This window comes from Dipodomys merriami, unplaced genomic scaffold (genome assembly GCF_024711535.1).
Source record: "Dipodomys merriami isolate MVZ:Mamm:240054 unplaced genomic scaffold, mDipMer1.0.p SCAF_19, whole genome shotgun sequence".
Lineage (NCBI taxonomy): Eukaryota > Metazoa > Chordata > Mammalia > Rodentia > Heteromyidae > Dipodomys > Dipodomys merriami.
Window position 1 is genome coordinate 6,657,442 of NW_027203270.1, and position 23,090 is coordinate 6,680,531.

General features: G+C 41.6%; 1 protein-coding gene across 6 annotated transcripts in view; it reads left to right on the forward strand.

The window, feature by feature from the left end:
• Positions 1–23,090, forward strand: part of Usp32 (ubiquitin specific peptidase 32) — a 165,703-nt gene that overhangs the window by 138,512 nt on the left and 4,101 nt on the right. For all 6 annotated transcript variants that reach the window (XM_070027100.1, XM_070027096.1, XM_070027097.1 and 3 more), the window contains 5 exons: positions 3,343–3,429; positions 5,832–5,952; positions 15,578–15,769; positions 17,836–18,121; positions 21,444–21,868. In XM_070027100.1, coding sequence (XP_069883201.1) covers positions 3,343–3,429; positions 5,832–5,952; positions 15,578–15,769; positions 17,836–18,121; positions 21,444–21,868 — 1,111 coding nt within the window. The remainder of the gene's footprint in view (positions 1–3,342; positions 3,430–5,831; positions 5,953–15,577; positions 15,770–17,835; positions 18,122–21,443; positions 21,869–23,090) is intronic.

Genomic DNA, 23,090 nt, shown 5'->3' on the forward strand with positions numbered 1-23,090 from the left:
AAATCCTCCAGACTATTATCTCCAATTAACCAACAAATATTGAGAAATGAGAAACGGGGCATTTGGTGGCTCATGCCTGTAATCCTAGCTACTTGGGAGGCTGAGATCTAAGGATTACTATTCAGAGCCAACCCTAGCAGGAAAATCTGTGAGACTCTTACCTAATTAGCCACCAATAAACCGGAAGTAGAATTGTGGCTACCTGGCCCTAAGTTCAAGCCCCAAAGCTGGCACCATAAAAAGTGTGGTGAGAGAAAGGGTAACATTGTCCAAAAAGAAATTTACTCTTTATCTGACTTATAAAACAGTAACCCCTCTGCATATCAACTTTATAATAACAATTTTAAAAATGAAAAACAAATGTGATGCCAGTGGCTCACACCTATAATCCTAGCAACTCAGGAGACTGAGATCTTAGGATCACAGTTCAAAGCCAGCCCTGCCAGGAAAGTCCCTAGGACTTTTATCTCCAATTAACCACCAAAAATCCTGAAGTGGAGGTGTGGCTCAACTGGTAGACTGCTACTAGCCTTAAGCAAAAAATGCTCAGGGACAGTTCCTGAGCTGAAGCCCCAGGACCAGCACACATACACACAAATCCAAGCATAGTGGTATTGCCCATAATACCAGCTATAAGGGAGTTATAAATAGAAGGATTGCAGACTAGACTTTCCCTGAGCAAAAGGTGTGATGCCCAGTCTGAAAAATAGCCTAGACAAAAGGGTTAGGGGTTTGGCTGAAGTGGTAAGAGCACCTACCTAGCAAGTTGAAATCCTAATACCACTGAGAGAGAGAGAGAGAGAGAGAGAGAGAGAGAGAGAGAGAGAGAGAGAGAGAGAGGAAGGAGGGAGGGAGGGAGGGAGGGAGGGAGAGGGAGAGAGAATCTAATGCTGATATATGCCACAACATGGATGAAGCCTGAGAGCATTATACAACTTGAAATAATAAGCAAGACAGAAAAGGACACATACACACATACTATATGATTTTTTTTTTTGTCAGTCATGGGGCTTGAACTCAGAGCCTGAGCACTATCCCTGAGGTTTTTTCTCAATGCTAGTGCTCTGCCACTTGGAGCCACAGCACCACTTCCAGTTTTCTGGTAGTTAAATTGGAGATAAGAGTCTCACGTGGGCTGGGAATGTAGCTCAGTGGTAGAGTGCTTGCCAAGCATGCATGAAGCCCCGGGTTCTATTCCTTAGTACCAAATAAACAGAAAAAAGCCTGAGTAGCTCTCTGTCTCTAGTAGTAGAGCACTAGGCTTGATCCAAAGAAGCTCATATACAGTGCCCAGGGCCTGAGTTCAAGCCCCTGACAGGTAGAGAGAGAAAGAAGAGAGAGAGAGAGAGAGAGAGAGAGAGAGAGAGAGAGAGAGAGAGAGAGAGAGAGAGAGAGAGAGAGAGAGAGAGAAAGTCTTAGAGTCTTACAGACTTTCCTTCCAAGCTGGCTTTGAATAATGATCCTCAGATCCAACCTCCTGAATAGCTAGGATTATAGGTGTGAGCCACCTGCACTCTATATGATTTTACTTTTAGTAGGTATCCATGGTAAGCAAATGCACAGAGGTTAAAAAAAAAAACACAACAAAAATAGATTTGAGGTAGGTACCACTAGCTTATAACTAGAATCCTAGGTACTCTCAAGGCTGAGATTTGAGATTTTTTTTTTTTCTTTTTTGGTCGGTCATGGGCCCTGAACGCTGGGCCTGAGCCTGGGTGCTGTCCCTCAGCTCTTCAGCTCAAGGCCAGCACTCTCCCATTTTAGCCACAGCGCCACTTCTGGCTTTTTCTGCTTATGTGGTGCTGAGAATTGAACCCAGGGCCTCATGCATGCAAGGCAAGCACTCACTTTACCACTGAGCCACCTTCCCAGCCCCTTAAGATTACTCTTCTAAGGCAGCCCAAACTGAAAAATCTGTGAGACTCTTATCTATAATTAATCATCAACAAAGCTCAATTGGCCAGAAGCTGTTGGTTCACTCCTGTAATCCTAGATGCTCTGGAGCTGAGGTCATATGGATTGAGGTTTAGAGCTAGCTGAGGCAGGAAAATCTAACTCTTATTTCCAATTAACCAGTAAAAAACTAGAAATGGTGCTATAGGTAAACATGGAGAGTGCTAGCCTTGAGCAAAAAAGAAAAAAGAAAAGAGCTCAGGGACAACACTCAGGCCCTGAGTTCAGACCTCACAACTGACAAAAAAAGCTGGGTTGGAGGCATGGCTCAAGTGAGAAAGCACCAGCCATGAGCAAAAAAATCAAGAGAGAGCCCAGAACCAGTTGCTCATGCCTCTAATCCCAGAGACTGAGATCCTTAGATTGTGGTTCAAAACTTATCCAAGGAACATACATTCCTGAGTTTCTTATCTCCATTTAACCAAGAAAATGTCATCCCTTTGTATCTAAGTTATTTTATGTTAAAAAAACAAAAAATGAAGCTGGGTGCTGGTAGCCCATACCTGTAAATCCTGCAAACTCAGGAAGCTGAGATCTGAGGATAGTGGTTCAAAGCCAGCCCAGGCAGAAAAAGTCTATGAGACTATTCCTTCTTTTTCTCCCCTAGCTTCATGAACTATAATTGGTAAATAGAAATTGGAAAGTTGCTTTGTTTTCTGGGGGAGGTGGGTGCTAAGAATTGAAACTAGGGTTTTACACTTGATAAACACTCTTCTAGCCCAGGAATTATATTTAAATACTAGACGTGTTATACAGATATATATATATATATATATATATATGTACTTATTTGTATATTATTAATTCTGTTTCTTATTGAAGCAAGATTAGTAAGTTTTATTAAAATTTGGAGAAACCATGTCTTATCTTTCCATAATTGTTAACAATTTTTAAGAGCTACTCCGAGGCTATACCTTATAGCTTTGAATAGCTATGGTCGGGAAAAGGCGATCGAATCCTAACATACTACAAACGGGGAATTTATTTAAAGAAGCCTTCAAATATACAGCCTCCTATAGTGTGTCAGTGTTCTAATCTTGGAAAGGTCTAATTATTTTACTTTAATGTGAATTACATTCTCTGATAAAATAAGAGCTGGAGAATAATTGTTATTTGATTTCATGACCTCCTTTGTAAAATGTTCATGGACCATGTATACTCTTGAACATCTGGCAGTCTAGAGTATGTACCCCTCTATAGCTTACTGTGACTGCTACAGGGTTGCAGTTAATGGATTAGGATGGGCAGTACCCAGCCGTCTGCATGAGCATACCTGCTAGGCAAATGTTTTTTCCTAGAGTATCACTTTAAGAGGAAATGAATATGATTGGCTTGCAAACCAGAAATGCTTCTAAGACTTTGGTTTGTGTATGTTTTCTTCTATTTCAGTGATGACAGTATGGGATATCAATACCCATTCACGCTACGAGTTGTGCAGAAAGACGGGAACTCCTGTGCTTGGTGCCCATGGTATAGGTAAAGTGATCTTCTGCAAAGGAAACATTTTATTAGAATTGCAGCATCAGATATTTCACCTTTTTTATAGGACTGCCAAGATTGAGGCATAATAGTGAATAATGTAAAGCTTGAAGTAGTAAATGTACGAATTGTTCATTTCTTCTTCATGAGATTAGCTAGTTTTACAAACTATACCCCCAATTCATAATACATAATCATTTTTATTCCAAATTTCTTTTTTTCTTTTTCTTTTGTTTATTTAAATGGAGTCTTGCTATGTTGCCCTAACTTTTTTCAAGTCCCTAAACCCAGTTTATCTTCTAGTCTCAGCCTCCCAAGTATAGAGTGACTTAGACCATGCCTGCTTATTATTAGTCTAAACTTTCTATGATTTTATATATATATATATATAATTTTTTTAAGTTTGGCAATTCTGAGCCAGTAGAACATAGTCTCATAACTAACTAGACTTTCTAGAAATCTGTTTTTGGTTTTTCAAAGAGTTGTAAAGAATGATGGATCATTTCTGGGACAGCAGGGAAAGAAGCTGATAATAGTCAACTTTTAGAGAACTGCTATAGAGTTAACAAACTGAGTCTCAGATAGACATGGGAACCATGGCTCTGTCATCTTTTTTCCCTGCAACTCCATGAACTTTTATATACTTTAACATGCCATTTTACAAATCAGATAGGTTGTTATTTTACCTAAAAGCATTATGTAACTGAATTTAGAATTTCTTTTGAGCTGTATTATTTCAAAGAGTCAGTTCTGGTGTCATTTATTTTGCCATTTCTGTATGTTAACAAATGCTTAGTATAAATCCAAAGACTGAGAAGCACTAAGCATAGTTACCTGAAATAATAATTATTAATAAATACAATTAGCCAGACATGGTTATAGCATGGCACATGTCTGTTATCACACTTAGGAGGCTGAGGCAGGAGGATCTTGAGTTCAAGACCAGCCTGGGCTACATAGGAAGACTCTGCCTTACCAAAAAGGAAACAAACAAACAAAAGCCAAGCACAATGACTCAATCCTGTAACCCTTAGCTACATGGGAAACAAAGATCAGGAATTGAGGCTAGACCTGGCATAAGAAATTCACCAGAATCCAGGTACCAGTTTACTCAGGGACATCAGGGGACACCAGTAGGAAGATCAAAGCCTAGGCCAACCCAGGAATAAAGTGACCCTGCCAAAAACATACCCAAGGCAAAGCCAGGTACGGGTGGCTCATGCCTCCAATCCCAGATACTTGGGAGGCTGAGAGCTCAGGATCGCAGTTCAAAGACAGCCCAAGAAGAAAAGTCCAAGAGACTTTTATCTCCAATTAACCATCAGAAAACCGGAAACGGTGCTGTGGCTCAAAGTGGCTAGCCTTGCGCATAATTGCTTGGGGACAGCACCTTGACCCCAAGTTCAAGACTCTACTACTTGAGTCACAGCTCTCCTTATACAATTTTAGAGGTTAATTGGAGATAAATTCTGCCCAGGCTGGCTTTGAACCATGATCCTCAGACCTCATCCTCATAAGAAACTAGGATTACAAATGTGAGCCACCAGTGGGTGGCACAATACTCTCTATTTGAACAATAATTACACAGAAAAAGTGGAACAAGGGTAAACAAATACAACAATGGCACTCACTAGATACTATGTGGAAAATGAGCTGTACATCTTGTGGGTGGAGATAAAAAGAAAAAACTGGGAGAAAGTAAGGGAAGGGGAGACATGGTTCAGAAAGAATTATACTCATTACCTGACTGATGTAACTGTAACCCCTCTGAATATCAACTCTACAATAACAATAAATAATAAAACATCTGAAACAAAAAAAAAAAGAAAAAGAATTAAAGCAAAAGGACTGGGAGTGTAACTCCAGTGGTAGAGTACCTGCCTAGCTGGCACAAGGCCTTAAATTCAAACTCCTGTACTGGGAGGGGGAAATAAATGGGTTGGTGCCATGACTAATGTGATAGAGCACTGCCTAGCAAGCAGAAGGACCCTAGTTCAAATGTTAGTAGCAAAAAGAAAATACTGCCAGGCGCTGGTGACTCACGACTGCAATCCTAGCTACTCAGGAGGCTGAGATCTAAGGATCAAGGTTCAAAGCCAGCCCAGGCAGAATTTATCTCCAATTAACCTCTAAAAGGAAAGTCCCGTGAGATTCTTATCTTCAATTAATCACCAGAAATGGCGCTGTGGCTCAAGGGGTAGAGTGCTCACCTTGAGCTGAAGAGCTAGGGACAACACCCAGGCCCAGAATTCAAGCCCCACCACTGACCAAAAAAAAGAGAGAGAATTTGAAGTTGGAATCCCAAGGGAGTTTTAAAACCAAGCTTGAGTAAAACAGAAATGTTTTTAATTTGAAATTTTAGATTCCTTATTTCTTTATAAATCTTTTTCCCCTTTTAGATTTTGCAGAGGTTGCAAAATTGCTTGTGATGAAGACAGAGCTTACATTGGAAATGCCTCTATTGCTGTAGATTGGGACCCCACAGCCCTTCATCTCCGTTATCAAACATCACAGGAAAGAGTAAGTGCTCAGGTCCACCATAAATGATGAAAAGAGAGTGGGAAGTAGAGTTTGGGCTTTTTTGTTTATATATTTTATGATATTGAGTGTTGAACTTGGGATCTCTTGTTTGTTAGGCCAGTACTGTATAAGATGGTAATTTTTTATATGAGAGATTGTTTTTCTCCAGTTTAGCTGGGTTGTGATTATTTAAATACAAACAGAAAAATAGTTATTGGTATTCTCTATGGCACTTGATATATTGACATGGTTACTTGGCCTTTTTGTTTGTTTGTTTTACAATGCCTGGAATCAATTGAGTTCAGTTGAATCAATTGGGGCATTAAAATTCAAAACTGCTACCAGGTACCAATGGCTCATGCTCATAATCCTAGGCTAAGATTTGAGGATTGAGATTCAAAGCTAGCCCACATAGGAAAATATGTGAGACTTTTTTTATTTTTTTGGTTGGTTGTAGGGCTTGAACTCTGGGCCTAGATGCTTAAGGTGAGCTCTCTACCACTTGAACCACAGCACCCCTTCCAGTTTTCTGGTGGTCAATTGGAGATAAGAGTCACAGACTTTCCTGCCCAGGCTGGCTTTGGATCTCAGTCCTCAGATCTCAGCCTCCTAAGTAGTTAGGATTACAGGTGTGAGCCAGTAGCACCTGACAGTATGTGAGACTTTTATCTTCAACTAACTACCAAAAAGTTGGAAGTGGAGCTGTAGCTCAAGTAGTAGACCACTAGTCTTGAACACAAATGCTTAGGGACTACACCCAGACCCTGAGTTCAAGCCCAAGGACCAGAAAAGTTTTTTTTAGAAATTTTATAATACTTGTAACATCTAGGCATTCACACACAGTGAGATCAAAGGAGGATACTCTTAGGAGAGGAACACAAAGGTGCAATGCCTATGTGCATCTGATCACATAAAATAATATTTATCAAAATTAACTCCAGGAAATTGAAATGAGATTTTTTTTCTTTGTTGTTATTTTTGTTTTCATCTTGTTTGTTTGTTTATCTGTCTTTGGGAGGGTAAGGAGAGCACAGAAATGGAGGGACAAGGGTGAACAAATGTAGCAGTGGTTCTTACTAGATACTGTGTTGAAAATGAACTATAAAACTTGTAGGTGGGGACTGGAGAGAAACACTGGGAGAGGACGAGGGAAGGGGTGATATTGTCCAAAAAGAAATGTGCTCTTTACCTGACTTATGAAACTGTAATCCCTCTGTATATCACATTTATAATAACAATAAAAAAATAAAATACCTGTAACAAACTAATCTTGTAACAAAACTGTCATTAAGAAATTATTCTCTAACCATAACATATCAAAAATACCTTTCTATTTGTTAAACATCCCTGAAGCTGTAGCATTTTATAACCACAGTAAGTTCACCTGCATTCCAGGGGAATAGCTGTTACCTTTAATGGGTATAATGAATATAAAAAAGAAGGTAACCAGGCACTGTTTGCTACTAACTACTCAGAAGGCCAAGATCTGAGGTTCACGATTCCTGCCAGCATAAGTAGGAAAGTCCACAAGACTCTTATCTCCAATAAATTGCCCCCCAAAAAAGCTGGAAGTAGAGCTCTGGACCAAATAGTAGAGTGCTAGCCTTAAGCAAAAAAAGCCTAGGGACAGTATCCAGGCTCTGAGTTCAAGCCTTACAACCAGGGGGGGAAAAAGAATATAAATGTTTCAAGGTCAACACTTCAATCTCATTGAGGATTTATACTTTGGATTCCTCTAGTTCCACTCTTTAGCCAGAGAAATTGTTTAAAAATTTTAAACAGGTTACTAAAAACATGTTTAAAAAGAAAAAGAAAGGGCTGGGAAGGTGGCTCAATGGTAGAGCGCTTGCCTTGCATTCTCAAGGCCCTGGGTTCGATTCCTCAGCACCACATAAGCAAAAAGAAAAAAGCCGGAAGTGGCGCTGTGGCTCAAGTGGTAGAGCACTAGCCTTGAGCTGAAGAGCTGAAGGACAGCGCCCAGGCCCAGAGTTCAGGCCCCACGACTGGACCCCAAAAAAAAAAAAGAAAAAGAAAGCCAGGTACCTGTGGATCATGCCTGTAATCCTATCTACTTAGAAGGCGAGATCTGATGATTAGGCTCATAGCCAGCCTAGGCAGAAAAGTCCATGAGATGCTTACCTCCAGTTAATCACACAAAAAGCTGGAAGCCAAGCTGTGGCTCAAGTGCCCAAGCCCTAGTTCAAGCTCAAGATCAGCACCAAACAAATAAGAATAATAAAAGTGGGGCTGGGAAGGTGGCTCAGTGGTAGAGTGCTTGCCTTGCATCCATGAGGCCCTGGGTTCCATTCCTCAGCACCACATAAGAAGAAAAAAAAAGCCGGAAGTGGCGCTGTGGCTCAAGTGGTAGAGCGCTAGCCTTGAGCTGAAGAGCTGAGGGACAGCGCCCAGGCCCAGAGTTCAGGCCCACGACCGGACCCAAAAAAAAAAAAAAGTATTACACTTGAGTATCCTGATTTTAACATTTTATAATGAATTTCAAAACAGAGTATAAACAAACAAACAAAAAGCCAGGCTTTTGAGGTATGGCCAAAGCAGTAGAATGTCAACTGAGCAAGTGTGAGGCCTTGAATTCAAACCCCAGCACCAGCAAAAGAAAAAGATACATCAGACATTGCAGTAGGTATTCTGTCTATATGGCCCTTGACAATTGGGAATTTCCTTATTACTAAAATCATTGCCAGGCACCAGAGATTCATGCCTATATTCTTAGACATTCATGAGGCTGAGACCTGAGAATCATGATTCAAAACCATCCTGAGCAGGAAAATCTCCAATTAACCACTGAAAAGCTGAAAGTGGAGATGTGGCTCAAGTGAAGAGCAGCATCAACCTTGAATTAAAAAGCTAAGCAGGAACATGTGGTCCTGAGTTCAGGCTCCAGTACTGACACAAAAAATAATTCAATTAAAATTTAAAATTAATAAACATTCCCTCTAGATAAGTTAATAATATTTATTGACGTTTTCAGGACTAGGGATTCAGGTAGAAGAGTACTTGCTTATTTAAGTACAAGGCACTGAGGTCAAGCCTTAGTACCACCGCCACTCCCAATACAAATAGATAACTTCTTTTTTGCTGTTAAGTAGTTGAGAAAATCCCAATTCTGGATCTAATTCCTTATTTCAATCCCCGAGTATGCCCCACATTCACTGAATGTCCTGGTAGCCCCTTTAGGACAAGAATGAGTATAATTGGTGAATTCTTTTTTAAAAAAATTTTTTGGGGGGGTCTGGTCATGGGGCCTGAACTCTGGGCCTGGGTGCTGTCCCTCAGCTCTTCAGCTCAAGGCTAGCGCTCCACCACTTGAACCACAGTACCACTTCTGGCTTTTTTCCTTTTGCTTATGTGGTGCTGAGGAATCGAACCCAGGGCCTCATGGATGCAAGGCAAGCGCTCTACCACTGAGCCAACTTCCCAGCCCCTTAAAATTTTTTTATTGTTACTATGAAATGGATGAACAGAGGGGTTACAGTTACATAAGTTGGGTAAAGAGTATATTTCTTTGCCAGCCACTGGTGGCTCATGCCTGTAACCCTAGCTACTCTGGAGGCTGAGATCTGAGGATCAAAGCCAGTCCAGACTGGAAAGTCCAATGCTCTTATCTCCAATTAACCACCAAAAACCTGGAAAAGGAGCTGTGGCTCAAAGTGGTAGAGCACTAGCCTTCAGCAAAAACACTCAAGGGCAGCACCTAGGCCGGAGTTGCAGCTCCACAACTGACAAAAACAAAAGGTGTATTTCTTTTTGGACGATGTCACCCTTTCCCTCACTCTCTCCCAATTTTTCTTTCTCATCCCCACACACAAGTTGTATAGTTCATTTTCAACAGTGCCCATTGATTTGTGGATTCTTGCCAAATGAAAAGATCTCTGGACTAAAAAGAAAAAAAAAAAGAAATTGAAGCTCTAGATCATGAAGGTAATTCAGAAACCTCAGTAATGCTTCCTTTGAATTTGAAAAGGGAAAATTTTAGCAATTGATATACTACTAAATCTTGGACAGCACAAAATCTGGCAGGACATTATTCTGATATTTAAAAAAAGATTAAAAAGATTTTAAAAAATTAGATCTGGGCCAGATGCCAGTGGCTTATGCCTGTAATCCTAGCTACTAATGAGGCTGAGATCTGAGGTTCACAGTTCAGAGCCAGCCTGGGCAGGAAAATCTGTGAGACTCCTATCTCCCATAAACTACCAGAAAACTGGAAGTGGCGCTGTGGCACAAGTGGTAGAGTGCTAGCCTTGAGCTGAAGAACTGAGGGACAGGGCCCAGGTCCAGAGTTCAAGTCCCACGACTGATTAAAAAAAAATTAGATTTGTAAATCTCTTTCCCTTTTAAAAAGTCCAGTGTGTAATCTGAAAAGCTTGAGGACATCCCACCAGTAGGAAGTGAACTAAGTGACCTGTAAAGTCGCACCTCACTTCCCTTTCAGTGATAGCTAGACTTAGAATACCAGGAGCTATAGAGATCCCCTATGTTGCTGGGAAAGGGGGGCACATGACTCATCTGGACTCTTCCTACATGTGGTTTTTTCATGTGCTTAGAGAGTCATGTAGACAGAGGAGATTATTGTCAGTATGCTTTCTATGAATATGAAAGGATTGAAGGTTGGTTTGTTTTGTTGGTACTGGGGTTTAAACTCAGGACTTTCAGCTTTCTAAGGCAGGTGCTCTACAACTTGAGCCACACTTTAAACCCTGCTTTATTATATTTTTTATTCTAGTAATATTCCTTCCAGAAACTTATTCTAGGAGCAGGGGGAGAAGAGTACAAAACACAGACGTAGGGCTGGGAAGGTGGCTCAGTGGTAGAGCGCTTGCCTTGCATGCCTGAGGCCCTGGGTTCGATTCCTCAGCACCACATAAGCAAAAAGAAAAAAAAAAAAACGGAAGTGGCGCTGTGGCTCAGGTGGCAGAACGCTAGCCTTGAGCTGAAGAGCTGAGGGATAGTGCCCAGGCCCAGAGTTCAGGCCCCACGACCAGACAAAAAAAAAAAAAAATTAAAAAAACAAAACAAAACACAGACGTACACACACACACAACTATTTACTATTACACCTGTAATCCTGGCTACTCAGGAGGCTGAGATCTGAGGATCACAGTTTGAAACCACTCTTGGCAGGGAAGTACATCAGACTCTCATCTCCAATTAACCACCAGGAAGCTGGAAGTAGAGCTGTGGCTCAAATGGTAGAGCGTTATCCTTGAGAAAAAAAAAAAAGCTCAGGGCCTGAGTTCAAGCCCCAGGACTGGCAAAGAAAAAAAGAATGAAAAGAATATATGGGCTGGGAATGTGCCTTAGTGGTAGAGTGCTTGCCTAGCATGCATGAAACCTTCAGTTCAATTCCTCAGTACCACATAAACAGAAAAAGCTGGAAGTGGTGCTGTGGCTCAAAGTGGTAGAGTGCTAGCCTTGAGCAAAATGAAGCTCAGGGACAGGCCCTAGACCCTGAGTTCAGTCCTGGGACTGGCAAAAAAAAAAAAAAAAAAAAAAAGAAAAAGAATATAAAGGGAACCAGATGCCATTGGCTCTCACCTGTAATCGCAGACACTTGGAAGACAAGATCCAGAGGATCATGCCTCAGAGCTAATCAGGGCCAAAAAATCGATGACATCTACAAAAAAAAAATCTCCAGTGAAAGCCAGGCTGGAGGGAGGTATGGTGCAAGTAGTAGAACATAAGCCAAGCAAGGAAGCCTAGCCAAGTGGGTTCAAGCCTGAGTTCAGCTGGGTACTGGTGGCTTAAGTCTGTAATCCTAGCTACTCAGGAGGCTGAGATCTGAGCATCAAGGTTCAAAGCCAGCCTAGGCAGGAAAGTCTGTGAGACTGTCATCTCCAATTAACAGAAAACCAGAGTGCTAGCCTTAAGCTGAAGAGCTGAGGAACAATGCCCAGCCCAGACAAGAGTTCAAGCCCCACAACTGACAAAAAAGAAAAAAAAAAAGCCTGAGTTCAAACCTCAGTAATTTCAATTTTAAAAAATATAGTAATACAAAGGTAAAACAACCAGAGGCATAGCTCAAGTGGTAGAACATGAATCTGCATAGTAAGTAGGAAGCCCTGAGTTCAGATACCAATACCATCCTAAAAATGTGTGTGCTTTCTCTACCTATCTTCTTATAGTTTTTGAGTCTATTAAATAATTATGCTACTTAAACAATGTAGATTATCTGAGCATGGATCCCAAGAAGGAAACCTTTTTCATTTATGGAACTTTTATTGCTAAACTATTTTCGGTCTACAAATGTTTTTGTCAGTCTTCCTTTTTCCCCAGTACCCACCTCCCTCTATAGCCTGTGTTCCACAGAATATACAGTCAATAAAAAATCAACAACTTTTACTAGCATGCTATAATATGTGGTTGGCCATAAAACATTTTGGACAGAATAGAGGTAATATTTAACTTGCTTTAAGAGACACTGCTATATTTGATACACCTGTTTCTGCTCGTGCCCAAAACCCTGATACACGTTTCCTTTAAAGCACATCCATTTTTCCTTTTAAGTGATGACTCAAAAGACATTGAGAAAAACAGTCATGAGGGCTCATGCCTATAATCTTAGCACTCTGGAAATGGAGGAAGGAGAACCAGGAAATTAAGGCCAGCTTGGGATACATAGTGAGACCTTGTCTCAAAAATACAGATTAAAATAGAATTTATGCACAGAAGTCAGTCACCCAAGATGAAAGCAGATTTCCTTTGTTAAAACAAACAACAACAAAAAAAACAACCCAGATTTTATCTGGGTGCCAGTGGCTTATACTTGTAATCCTAGCTACTCAAGAAACTAAGATCTAAGGATCGTGATTTGAAGCCAGCTGAGGCTAGAGGCCTGTGAGACTTATCTTCAATTAATCACAGGGAAAAAAAGAAAAAAAGCTGGACGTGGTGCAGTGGCTCAAATGATACAGCACTAGTCTTCAACAAAAAGAAGCTCAGATACAGCACCTAGGCCCAGAGTATGAGCCCTTTTGTGCTCAAAGCTAGTGCTCTACCACTTGAACCACAGTTCCATTTTTAGCTTTTTTTTGAGTGGTTAATTCAAGATAAGAGTCTCAGACTAAATGTCCAGGCTAAGTTTGGACCTTGATCTTCATTCAGATCTCAGCATCCTGAGTAGTTAGGATTACAAGTATGAGCCACTGGCATCTGGCCTAAGTTACTATTTTGAAATGAGTTATTTAGTTCACATGATGATGCAATGCTAAAACCTTAATTATATGCTGGACTCCAACCTTGACAGTTTATTGGGGCATTTGACAGCCTTGTGATTCAGCCATCCTCTCCTTTAGGGAAAGTCTCTCCTGAAAATCTGTTCTAGGCTGGTCTCCAATGGTTCATGCCTGTAATCCTAGCTACCCAGGAGGCTGAGATCTGAGGATCACGGTTCAGAGCCATCCCAGGCAGGAAAGTCTATGAGATCTTTTTTTTTTTTTTTTGCCGGTCACGGGGCCTGAACTCTGGGTCTGGGCCCTGTCCCTCAGCTCTTCAGCTCAAGGCTAGTGCCACAGTGCCACTTCCGGCTTTTTCTGTTTATGTGGTGCTGAGGAATCGAACCCAGGGCCTCATGCTTGCAAGGCATGCACTTTACCGCTGAGCTATCTTCCCAGCCCCAATCTATGAGATCTTATTTCCAGTTAACCACCAGAAAACCTGAAGTGGTACTATTGTTCAAAGTGGTAGAGTGTTATCCTTGAGCAACTCAGGGCTCAGGGACAGTGTCCAGGCCCTGAGTTCAAGCCCCACCACTAACCAAAGAAAAGAAAGAAAAAGAAAAAAAACCTATTCTAAATGGAATGAGCTAAATTCTGACAGTTAGTAATCCAAGCAACTCGCTGTTCCCATGAGTTTCAGTGAGGGAAACATGCAAGAAATTGCTTCAGGTAAAGATAAGCAGTCCACCTCTGTGGGGAAAAGGCAATAAGTGGGATGATAGGCAAAAATGTATGACCTTTGTCAGAAAGAGAGGCAGGTCACTGTTGGGCTTGGAGTGAAGACTCTGCCTAAAAATACCTCTGAAGTCTCATTGTGACCTTCATATTCCTGATTTTAGGGCTTTCCCATCTTTTTATCCATAGTAGAGACAATAAGAAGGTTCTCTGTAGTTCTGGATTGTAGCCTGGAATGGGAGAGGGAAAAAAAAATCTTACTGTTGCATTCTAGCCACTTCCCTGTCTTGTTCCTCCTTACCACAATCCGTTTTTGTTGTTGTTGTTGGGGGTGGGGGAGAGCCTTAAACTTGTCCTGGCCTCTGTCTCTCAGCTCTTCAGCTCAAGGCTGATGCTCTACCACTTGAGCCACAGTGCCACTTACAGGTTTCTGAGTGTTTAATTGGAGATAGTCCCCCGGACTTTCCTGCCTGGGCTGGCTTTGAACCTTGATCCTCAGATCTCAGCCTCCTGCCACTTTCCTTTCTTTTGTCCTCCCTACCACTTGCTTTCCTCTCCTTTTTTTGTTTTTGTATTCCCTTCATGTTGGAGATTGAACCCAGACCCTCAAATATACTAGACAAGCATTACTATCACTAAACTATACTCTAGCCCTTGTTCTCACCTCTTTTAAACTTACTGCCCTATTATTCCAAAACCTAGCATGCTGGTTCTCAGAATTTCTGGTGTTTGGGCAGATATTAGGGGCCTTCTTAACAAAAGCATGTAAGCTTGTTCTTCCTTTTATTATTTAAAGGCCCCACAGGACTAGGGCAGCACAGTGGTAGAGTGCTTTCCTAGTATGTATGAGGTCTTTGGTTGGGTCACTGGTATCACTCCCTCCCACAAAAGGCCCCCAAAACAGAGGCAGGAGGCAGCTAGTACACCTGGTACTCTAATAAATCTGTATATTCTAATAAATCTGGTGCTGATATGCAAATAAGCTATATTATTTGATATGTTGTCTTATTGTGTGTTTTTTTTGTATCCTTCATCCAGATTTGGCATCTGTGTTTAGTGACACTATTTCTCCTATCTATAAGGCCTGCATCATACTAATAAGGCTGATTAAAAAAATAAATGACTATTCTTAGTAACCCTAGCTTGAAACCTAGTTTACATGTAAACAGTTTTGAGAATTCTAAAATTGTGAAATAGACAAGCAATGCCTTGTCAGAAATTTTTCAGGAAAATCTGGAACCCAAAGGCTCAATGCCTCTGTGCCTCTAATCAGGTAAAGTAATATTTATCAAAATGGGGGAAAAAAAGACAGGTCATATGTATAGAAAGTTTATTCAGGGGCTGGGAATGTGGCTTAGTGGTAGAGTGTGCTTGCCTAGCATGGATGAAGCCCTGGGTTCACTTTCTTAGTGCCACATAAACAAAAAAGGCCAGAAGTGGTGCTATGGCTCAAGTGATAGAGTGCTAGCCTTGTGCAAAAAGAAGCTCAGGGCCAGTGCCCATGCCCTGAGTTCAAGCCCCAGGACTGGCAAAAAAAAAAAAAAAAAGAAAAAGAAAATTTATTCAGGATATTGTTGATATGATATTTATGAATAAAGGCATGGGCTCTAATTTAGGTTGTAATTTCTCTTTACTCATGCAGATAATGAGTGACTGACAGGCTAATGAAAATCTAGGTGACTATTTTAAGCACCCTCCTGTCCCTCTTCCTGCAGGTTGTAGATGAGCATGAGAGTGTAGAGCAGAGTCGGCGAGCACAAGCTGAGCCCATCAACCTAGACAACTGTCTCCGGGCTTTCACCAGTGAGGAGGAGCTAGGGGAAAATGAGATGTACTACTGTTCCAAGTGTAAAACCCATTGCTTGGCAACCAAGAAGCTGGATCTCTGGAGGCTTCCCCCCATCCTGGTATGTTCCAGCCCTGCCTCTGAACAGCAGGAGTCTGATGTAAAGGAAATAAACCATAAATGAGTTATTGTTGTTTTTGAAAAGCTATGGTAGTCTTTACACCACTCTCTGAGCTAGAGACATGACTAAAGTAGTAAAACACCTAAGATATCACAAAGTCTTGAATTCAAACCTCCCCAGTACCACCAAAAGTAAAAAAATTTCCTAAAACACCTTTTCTGTGCAAGGTTTTTATATTGAGCATGGAGATTAATTGTTCTAAAACTATTTGTGTTTTTTGCTTCTGAAGAGCTTAAGCCTAGGAGGAGGGAAGTAACAGGCCAGTAACTGCAATTCAGCATGACATTGAAGTTCCACAGTTAGAATACTCTAAGTAAATTTGAACTTCCAAAAGTGATGAAAGCTCTTCTGGCTGTATGCAGAAAGGAAACCTTAGGCTATTAGATTATAGTAGAACAACCAAGCCAGGAGCTTCCCAAGCCCACTGAGTGTGGTCTCATGTTCAGCTTACTTCTGAGTCGAGTGTATTTCCACCAATGCACAGGAGTTTGTGTATTGCTTTAGATTTTATTTCCTTCCTATTTCCTTCATGGATTAGGAGACTTTCCTGTTGCCCAATAGAACAGTTTAAAGCAACAAATTTATTTAAGAAAGCATTTTCCCTATGGATACAGTTACCTTTTAGCAGGAAAGAATGTGCTGAGGGAGCTTGCTGGAGATGGAATTTAGAGTCTTGTGCTTATACTTCAGCAGTGCTTGGATATTATAAACAGACATTGTATTTTTTTATTTGTGTCTTCATCCTATCGCTCTGTGAAACTGAATGTCGATTTTTTTTTTTTTCCAAAACAGCTTCCCAAGGCAAAAACTGATGACATTGTTTTAGCTATCTCCAGAAGTGAGAGCTAGGGAAAGGGAGGGAAGGAAAGGACAGGTACACAGTAAAGCTGGGAACACAGTAAATCTGGAGATTTTAAATTAAGGTATAATTAGCATGCAGTTAATGCATAGATTTTAAATGTCCAGTTTGCCAGGCACCAGTGGCTTACTGAGATCTAAAGATCACAGTTCAAAGCCAGCCCAAGCAGGAAAGTTCATGAGCCTTGAGCAAAAAAGGCTCAAGGACAGTGCCCAGGCCCTGCATTCTAACCCACAACCAACAAAAATAAATAAATAAATGTCCAGTTGGATGGATTTTAACAATTTTATATACTCCTATAACCACCCCGTAAACATCATGGAGTAAGGCAGTTATAAGGAACATAGTTTTGAGGTATTTAAAGGCTAATGAGGACTGAGAATGTGGCTTAGTGGTAGAGTGCTTGCATAACATGCATGAAAACCTGGGTTCACTTTCTCAGTACTATAAACAGAAAAAGCCAGAAGTGGCACTATGGCTCATAGTGGTATAGTGCTAGCCTTGTTCAAAAAGAAGCTCAGGGAAGCTCAGTGGCTCATGCCTGTAATCTTAGCTACTCAGGGGGCTGAGATCTGAGGATCATAGTTCAAAGCCAGCCTGGGCAGGAAAGTCTGTAAGACTCTTATCTCCAATAAACCACTCAGAACACCAGAAGCAGCACTGTGGCTCAAGTGGTAGAGCGCAGGCCCAGAATTCAAGCCCTATGACTGACAAAAACAAAAGAAAAAGAAACTCAGGGACAGTGCCCAGGCCCCCCAGGACTAGCCAAAAAAAATTAGCAAGGCACCAGTAGTTCATGCCTATAATCCTAGCTATTCAGGAAACTAAGATCTGAGGATCATGGTGCAAAGCCAGCCTGGGCAGAAAGTCTGAGACTCTTAATTTCTAATTAAGTACCAAAAAGCCATGTGGCTCAAATGGTAGAACACTAGCTCTGAGGGAAAAAAAAAAAAGTTTTTTTCAGAGAAAGCTCCCAGGCCTTGAATTCAAGCTCTAGGACCAGCACAAAAAAAAAAGAAAAGAAAAGAAAGAAAGAAAGAAAAAGAAAAGAAAAAGAAAATTAAATATTATACATTGTTTTTCATAATGGAATTTTTATATCCTCAGAATCCTTTCATGCAGATGTTTCCTGCCTTTTCTTCTCCAGATTATTCACCTGAAAAGATTTCAGTTTGTAAATGGCCGGTGGATAAAATCACAGAAAATTGTTAAATTTCCTCGTGAAAGTTTTGATCCTAGTGCTTTTTTGGTACCAAGAGACCCAGCTATCTGCCAGCATAAAGCACTCACACCCCAGGGGGATGACCTCTCTGAATCAAGGGTTCCAGAAGAAGTAAAGAAAGTGGATGCCCAGAGCTCAGCAGGTGAAGAAGATGTGCTCCTGAGCACAAGTCCTTCTTCACTCAGTGCAAACATCACTAATAGCCCAAAAGGTGAGGACTTGATGGAAGAGTTCTGCTGCTGCTGCTGCTGCTGCTGCTGCTTTTTTTCTTTGAGACAAGTTTTACTATATAGTCCCCGATGGCAATAAACTCGAAGCATATGCCACCATTCCTGGCGGGGGGGGGGGGGGGGGGGGGGGAGGGGGAGAGGGGGCGGTGAGGAGAGGCGGGGTTTCTTAATCCCCGATAGGCTGATATTTCCCTCTGTCTTCTAGGGCTTGGTGAGGTGAAAGGAATCTTTCTAGAATAAGACCTACCCGTATTGGAGCTGTGTAACTTATTGTAAGAGATACAACTTTCCTAAATCTAGTGTCTCATCAAAAAGTAGAGACAATATCAAGTTTGAGGATTTGAAGTATCAGGAATGATACACTTAGCCGGGCCCAGTGGTTCATGCCTATAATCCTCAGCTCAAGAGGCTGAGATCTGAGGATCATGGCTCAAAGCCAGCCTGGGCAGGAAAGTCCATGAGAGTCTTTTTTTTTTTTTTGGGTCCGGTCGAACTCTGAGCCTGGGCGCTGTCCCTCAGCTCTTCAGCTCAAGGCTAGCACTCTACTACTTAAGCCACAGCGCCACTTCCAGCTTTTTTCTTTCTGCTTATGTGGTGCTGAGGAATCGAACCCAGGGCCTCAGGCATGCAAGACAAGTGCTCTTACCACTGAGCCACCTTCCCAGCCCCTCCATGAGAGTCTTACCTCCAATTAACCACCAGAAAACTGGAAGTGGTGCTGTGGTTCAATGGTAGAGTGCTGGCCTTGAGCTGAAGAGCTGAGGGACAGCACCCCGGCCCAGAGTTCAAGACCCACGACCGAACAACAACAACAAAAAAAGTGGTATACTTTACATAATGTCTAATATTTAATAACATGAATGGCAGTTGTCATCTCCTTTCTTTATAGCACAGGTCTTCAAAGTATACTGTTGAAATCCCTATAGGTCCCTGAGACTCTTTCAAGAAGTCTTCAATATCAAAATTATTTCTGGGGCTGGGAAGGTGGCTCAGTGGTAGAGTGCTTGCCTTGTATGCATGAGGCCCTGGGTTCGGTTCCTCAGCACCATATAAACAGAAAAAGCCACAAGTGGCACTGTGGCTCAAGTGGTAGAGCACTCACCTTGAGCTGAAGAGCTGAGGGACAGTGCCCAGGTCCAGAGTTCAAGCCCCACAACTGACAAAAAAAAAATTATTTCTGTAAAAATATGGGTGATTCACACGTATAATCCTAGGTACTTCAGAGGCAGAGATCTGAAGACAGTGGTTTAAAGCCATCCCAAGCAGGAAAATCCATAAGACTCTTATCTCCAATAAATTACCAAAACAAAAAAAGACAAGTGGGGCTATGGCTCAAGTGGTAGAGCACCAACCTTGAGCAAAGAAGAATCTGGGTGCTGGTGGCTATCACGCCTGTAATCCTAGCTACTCAAGAGACTGAAATCTGAGGATCTCGGTTCAAAGCCAGCTGTCAGGAAAGTCCGTGAGACACCACTAATTAACTACCAGAAAACCAAAGGGTGGTTCTGTGGCTCAAAGTGGTAGAGTACTAGCCTTAAAACAGAAAACCTCAGGGAAAACAACCAGGTCCTAAGATCAAGCCCTATGACCACCAAAAAAAATAAAAATAAAAAGGAGGAGGAGGAAGCAGCTCAGGACAGCACCAAGGTCCTGAGTTTAAGCCTTAGGAACAGCACACACACACACAAAAATCAATAAAAAATAAGTGCTGGGGCTGGGAAGGTGGCAGTGGTAGAGCGCTTGCCTTGCATGCATGAGGCCCTGGGTTTGATTCCTCAGCACCACATAAGCAAAAAGAAAAAAGCTGGAAGTGGCGCTATGGCTCAAGTGGTAGAGCCCTAGCCTTGAGCTGAAGAGCTGAGGGACAGCGCCCAGGCCCAGAGTTCAGGCCTCACGACTGGACCCAAAATAATAATAATAGTAAGTGCTGGTAGTATGCCTATAATCCTAGCTACTGAGATCTGAAAATCATATTTCAAAGCCAGGCCAGGCAGGAAATTCTGTATCAAGTTTGAGGATTTGAAGTATCAGGAGTGATATACTTATCCGGTTAACTACAAAAAAGAAAAAAAAAAAACAACTTGGAAATGGAGCTGTTGCTCAAGTAGTAGAATACTAGTCTTGAGCACAAAACCTCAGGGACAGTGCCAGGCCCTGAGTTCAAACCCCAGGGCTAGCACAAAAAGTCCAAAAGACACAATGAAGTCTTAAGAACTACATGTAGTTGTTATTTATTTCTTGGTTCCATCAGACATTCGGCTCCAGGACTTCTCATAGAAACTAAAATCTACAGTGATCTTGTTCCTTACATAAAAGGATGTAAAATTTACATGTAACCTGTACTTGTAACCTCCTTAAATTTTTAATCATCTCTAGGTTTTGTATAATACCAAGTACAATGTAAATGCTAGGCAAGTAGTTGTTAAACTGTTGTTAAGAAAAAATGAAAAGGGGCTGGGAAGGTGGCTCAGTGGTAGAGCGCTTGCCTTGCATGCATGAGGCCCTGGGTTTGATATTCCTCAGCACCACATAAGCAAAAGGAAAAAAAGCTGGAAGTGGCATTGTGGCTCAAGAGTTCAGGCCCCACGACCAGACCCAAAAAAAAAAAAAAAGAAAAGAAAACATATCAACGCAAAAGAAATGCAATCATTTTTCAAGTAATTTTGATCTGTGATTGAATCCATTGATGCAGAATCCACAGATAAGATCAAAGCCACAGCTTTGTTTATGCTAGGCAAATACTCTTTAACACTGAGCTATATCCCCAGCCCTATGACTTTTTATCTTCATTCTCAAAAAGTGCACTGGAAGCCAGTGCCAATGGGTCACTCCTGTATTTTTTTTCTTTTTTAAAAAAAATTTATTTTATTGTGAAAATACTGTATAGAGGGGTTACAATTACATGAGCAAGATGAGTACATTTCTTATCAAGCATTGTTGACTCCTCCTTTGTTTCCCCTTCCCATCTCCCACCCCCCTCCCACCCCTGGTCATATTTTTCTATCTACCTTTATGAAGAAGAATATCTATGTATATAACTCCCTAGTCTAATAATCATATTGTTTAGAATTGAAGATAGTTTAATTTATCTTTGTTATTTTCTAAATCCCTACAAGAACTTTTACATTTTCAGGATATTTCTAGCCTAACTTACTTTTTAGTTCTATTGTAGGAACTAGAGTAGCCAGTCAGGACTCCTCTGGCTTTGACTTTATGTGTGCATTTGTGACACTGGTTTCAAATATAGCCTTTGGTGTCTGACTTGTGGTATTTGGACTTAGAAATATCCCTCTCACTTCACAGGTTCTCCTTCTTCATCAAGGAAAGGTGGAACTAGCTGTCCCTCCAGCAAAAACAGCAGCCCAAACAGTAGCCCACGGACTTTGGGGAGGAGCAAAGGGAGGCTCCGGCTGCCTCAGATAGGTAGCAAAAATAAGTTGTCAAGTAGTAAGGAGAACTTGGATGCCAGCAGAGAGAATGGGGCTGGGCAGATCTGTGAGCTGGCTGATACCTTGAGCAGAGGGCATATGCTGGGAGGCAGCCAGCTGGAGCTGGTCACCCCTCAGGACCATGAAGTCACTTTGGCCAATGGATTTCTTTATGAGCATGAGGCATGTGGCAATGGCTACAGCAATGGTCAACTTGGAAACCACAGTGAAGAGGACAGCACTGATGACCAAAGAGAAGATAGTCATATGAAACCTATTTATAATCTATATGCAATTTCAGTAAGTGATTTGTTGTGTGGTTTTCATAGTCTGTACTTTTTAGTAGTTTGTTCATGTCATCGATAAGAGTTTTTTCAAGACTTGTTTATTTGCTAAGCATAAAGATTGATGATAGACAAAAGTTAATAAAGAAATCTTGGCCTTCTGTGTAGAACCCAAGGATCTTGAAGTATGATATTGAGATGGTCACATAATTTATAAGTGGAGTCAAGCCAGGTGCTGGTGGCTCACACCTGTGATCTTAGCTACTCAGGAAGTTGAGATCTGAGGTTCAAAGCTAGCCCTGGCAGGAAAGTTCATGAGACTCTTATCTCCAGTTACCCACCAAAAAGCTGGAAGTGGAGCTTGGCTCAGATGGTAGCATTTGAACACTAGTCTTTTTTTTTTTTTGGTTGGTCGTGGGGCTTGACCTCTGGACTTGGTTGAACACTAGTCTTACGCAGAGAAAACACTCTGGGACAGCACCAAGGGCCCTAAGTTCAATTGAGCCCTAGGACAGGCATTTAAAAAAAATGAAAGAGAAGGAAGGAACTGCTGATACTAAGCAAAAGGAATGAAATGTATATATCACTTGATATATGTAAAGTTAACCTTGCTGTATATCACCTCTAAAACAATTTTAAAAAAAACACTTAAAGATCATGGAAAAAAAAGTGGAGTCAGGCTGGGCGCTGGTGGCTCACGCCTGTAATCCTAGCTACTCAGGAGGCTGAGATCTGAGGATCGCGGTTCAAAGCCAGCCCGGGCAGGAAAGACCGTGAGACTCCTATCTCCAATAAACCACTAGAAAACCAGAAGTGGCGCTGTAGCTCAAGTGGTAGAGCACTCGCCTTGAGCTGAAGAGCTGAGAGACAGCGCCCAGGCCCAGAGTTCAAGCCCCACGGCCGACAAAAAAAAAAAAAAAAAAAAAAAAGTGGAGTCAGAAGTTCAAATCATTATTGTGTGCTTCTACGGAATTTTTGCTTTTTAAAAAGCCCCATCTAATATGGGGCTGGGAAGGTAGCTCAGTGGTAGAGTCCTTCCTTGAATGCACAAGGCCCTGGGTTCGATTCCTCAGCACCACATAAGCAGAAAAAGCTAGAAGTGGCACTGTGGCTCAAGTGGTACAGTGCTAGCTGAAGAGCTGAGGGACAGCGCCCAGACCCAGAGTTCAGGCCATATGATTAACATAAATATATATATTAGAATCAGGCATAGTAGCTCATGTCTATAATCCCAACAT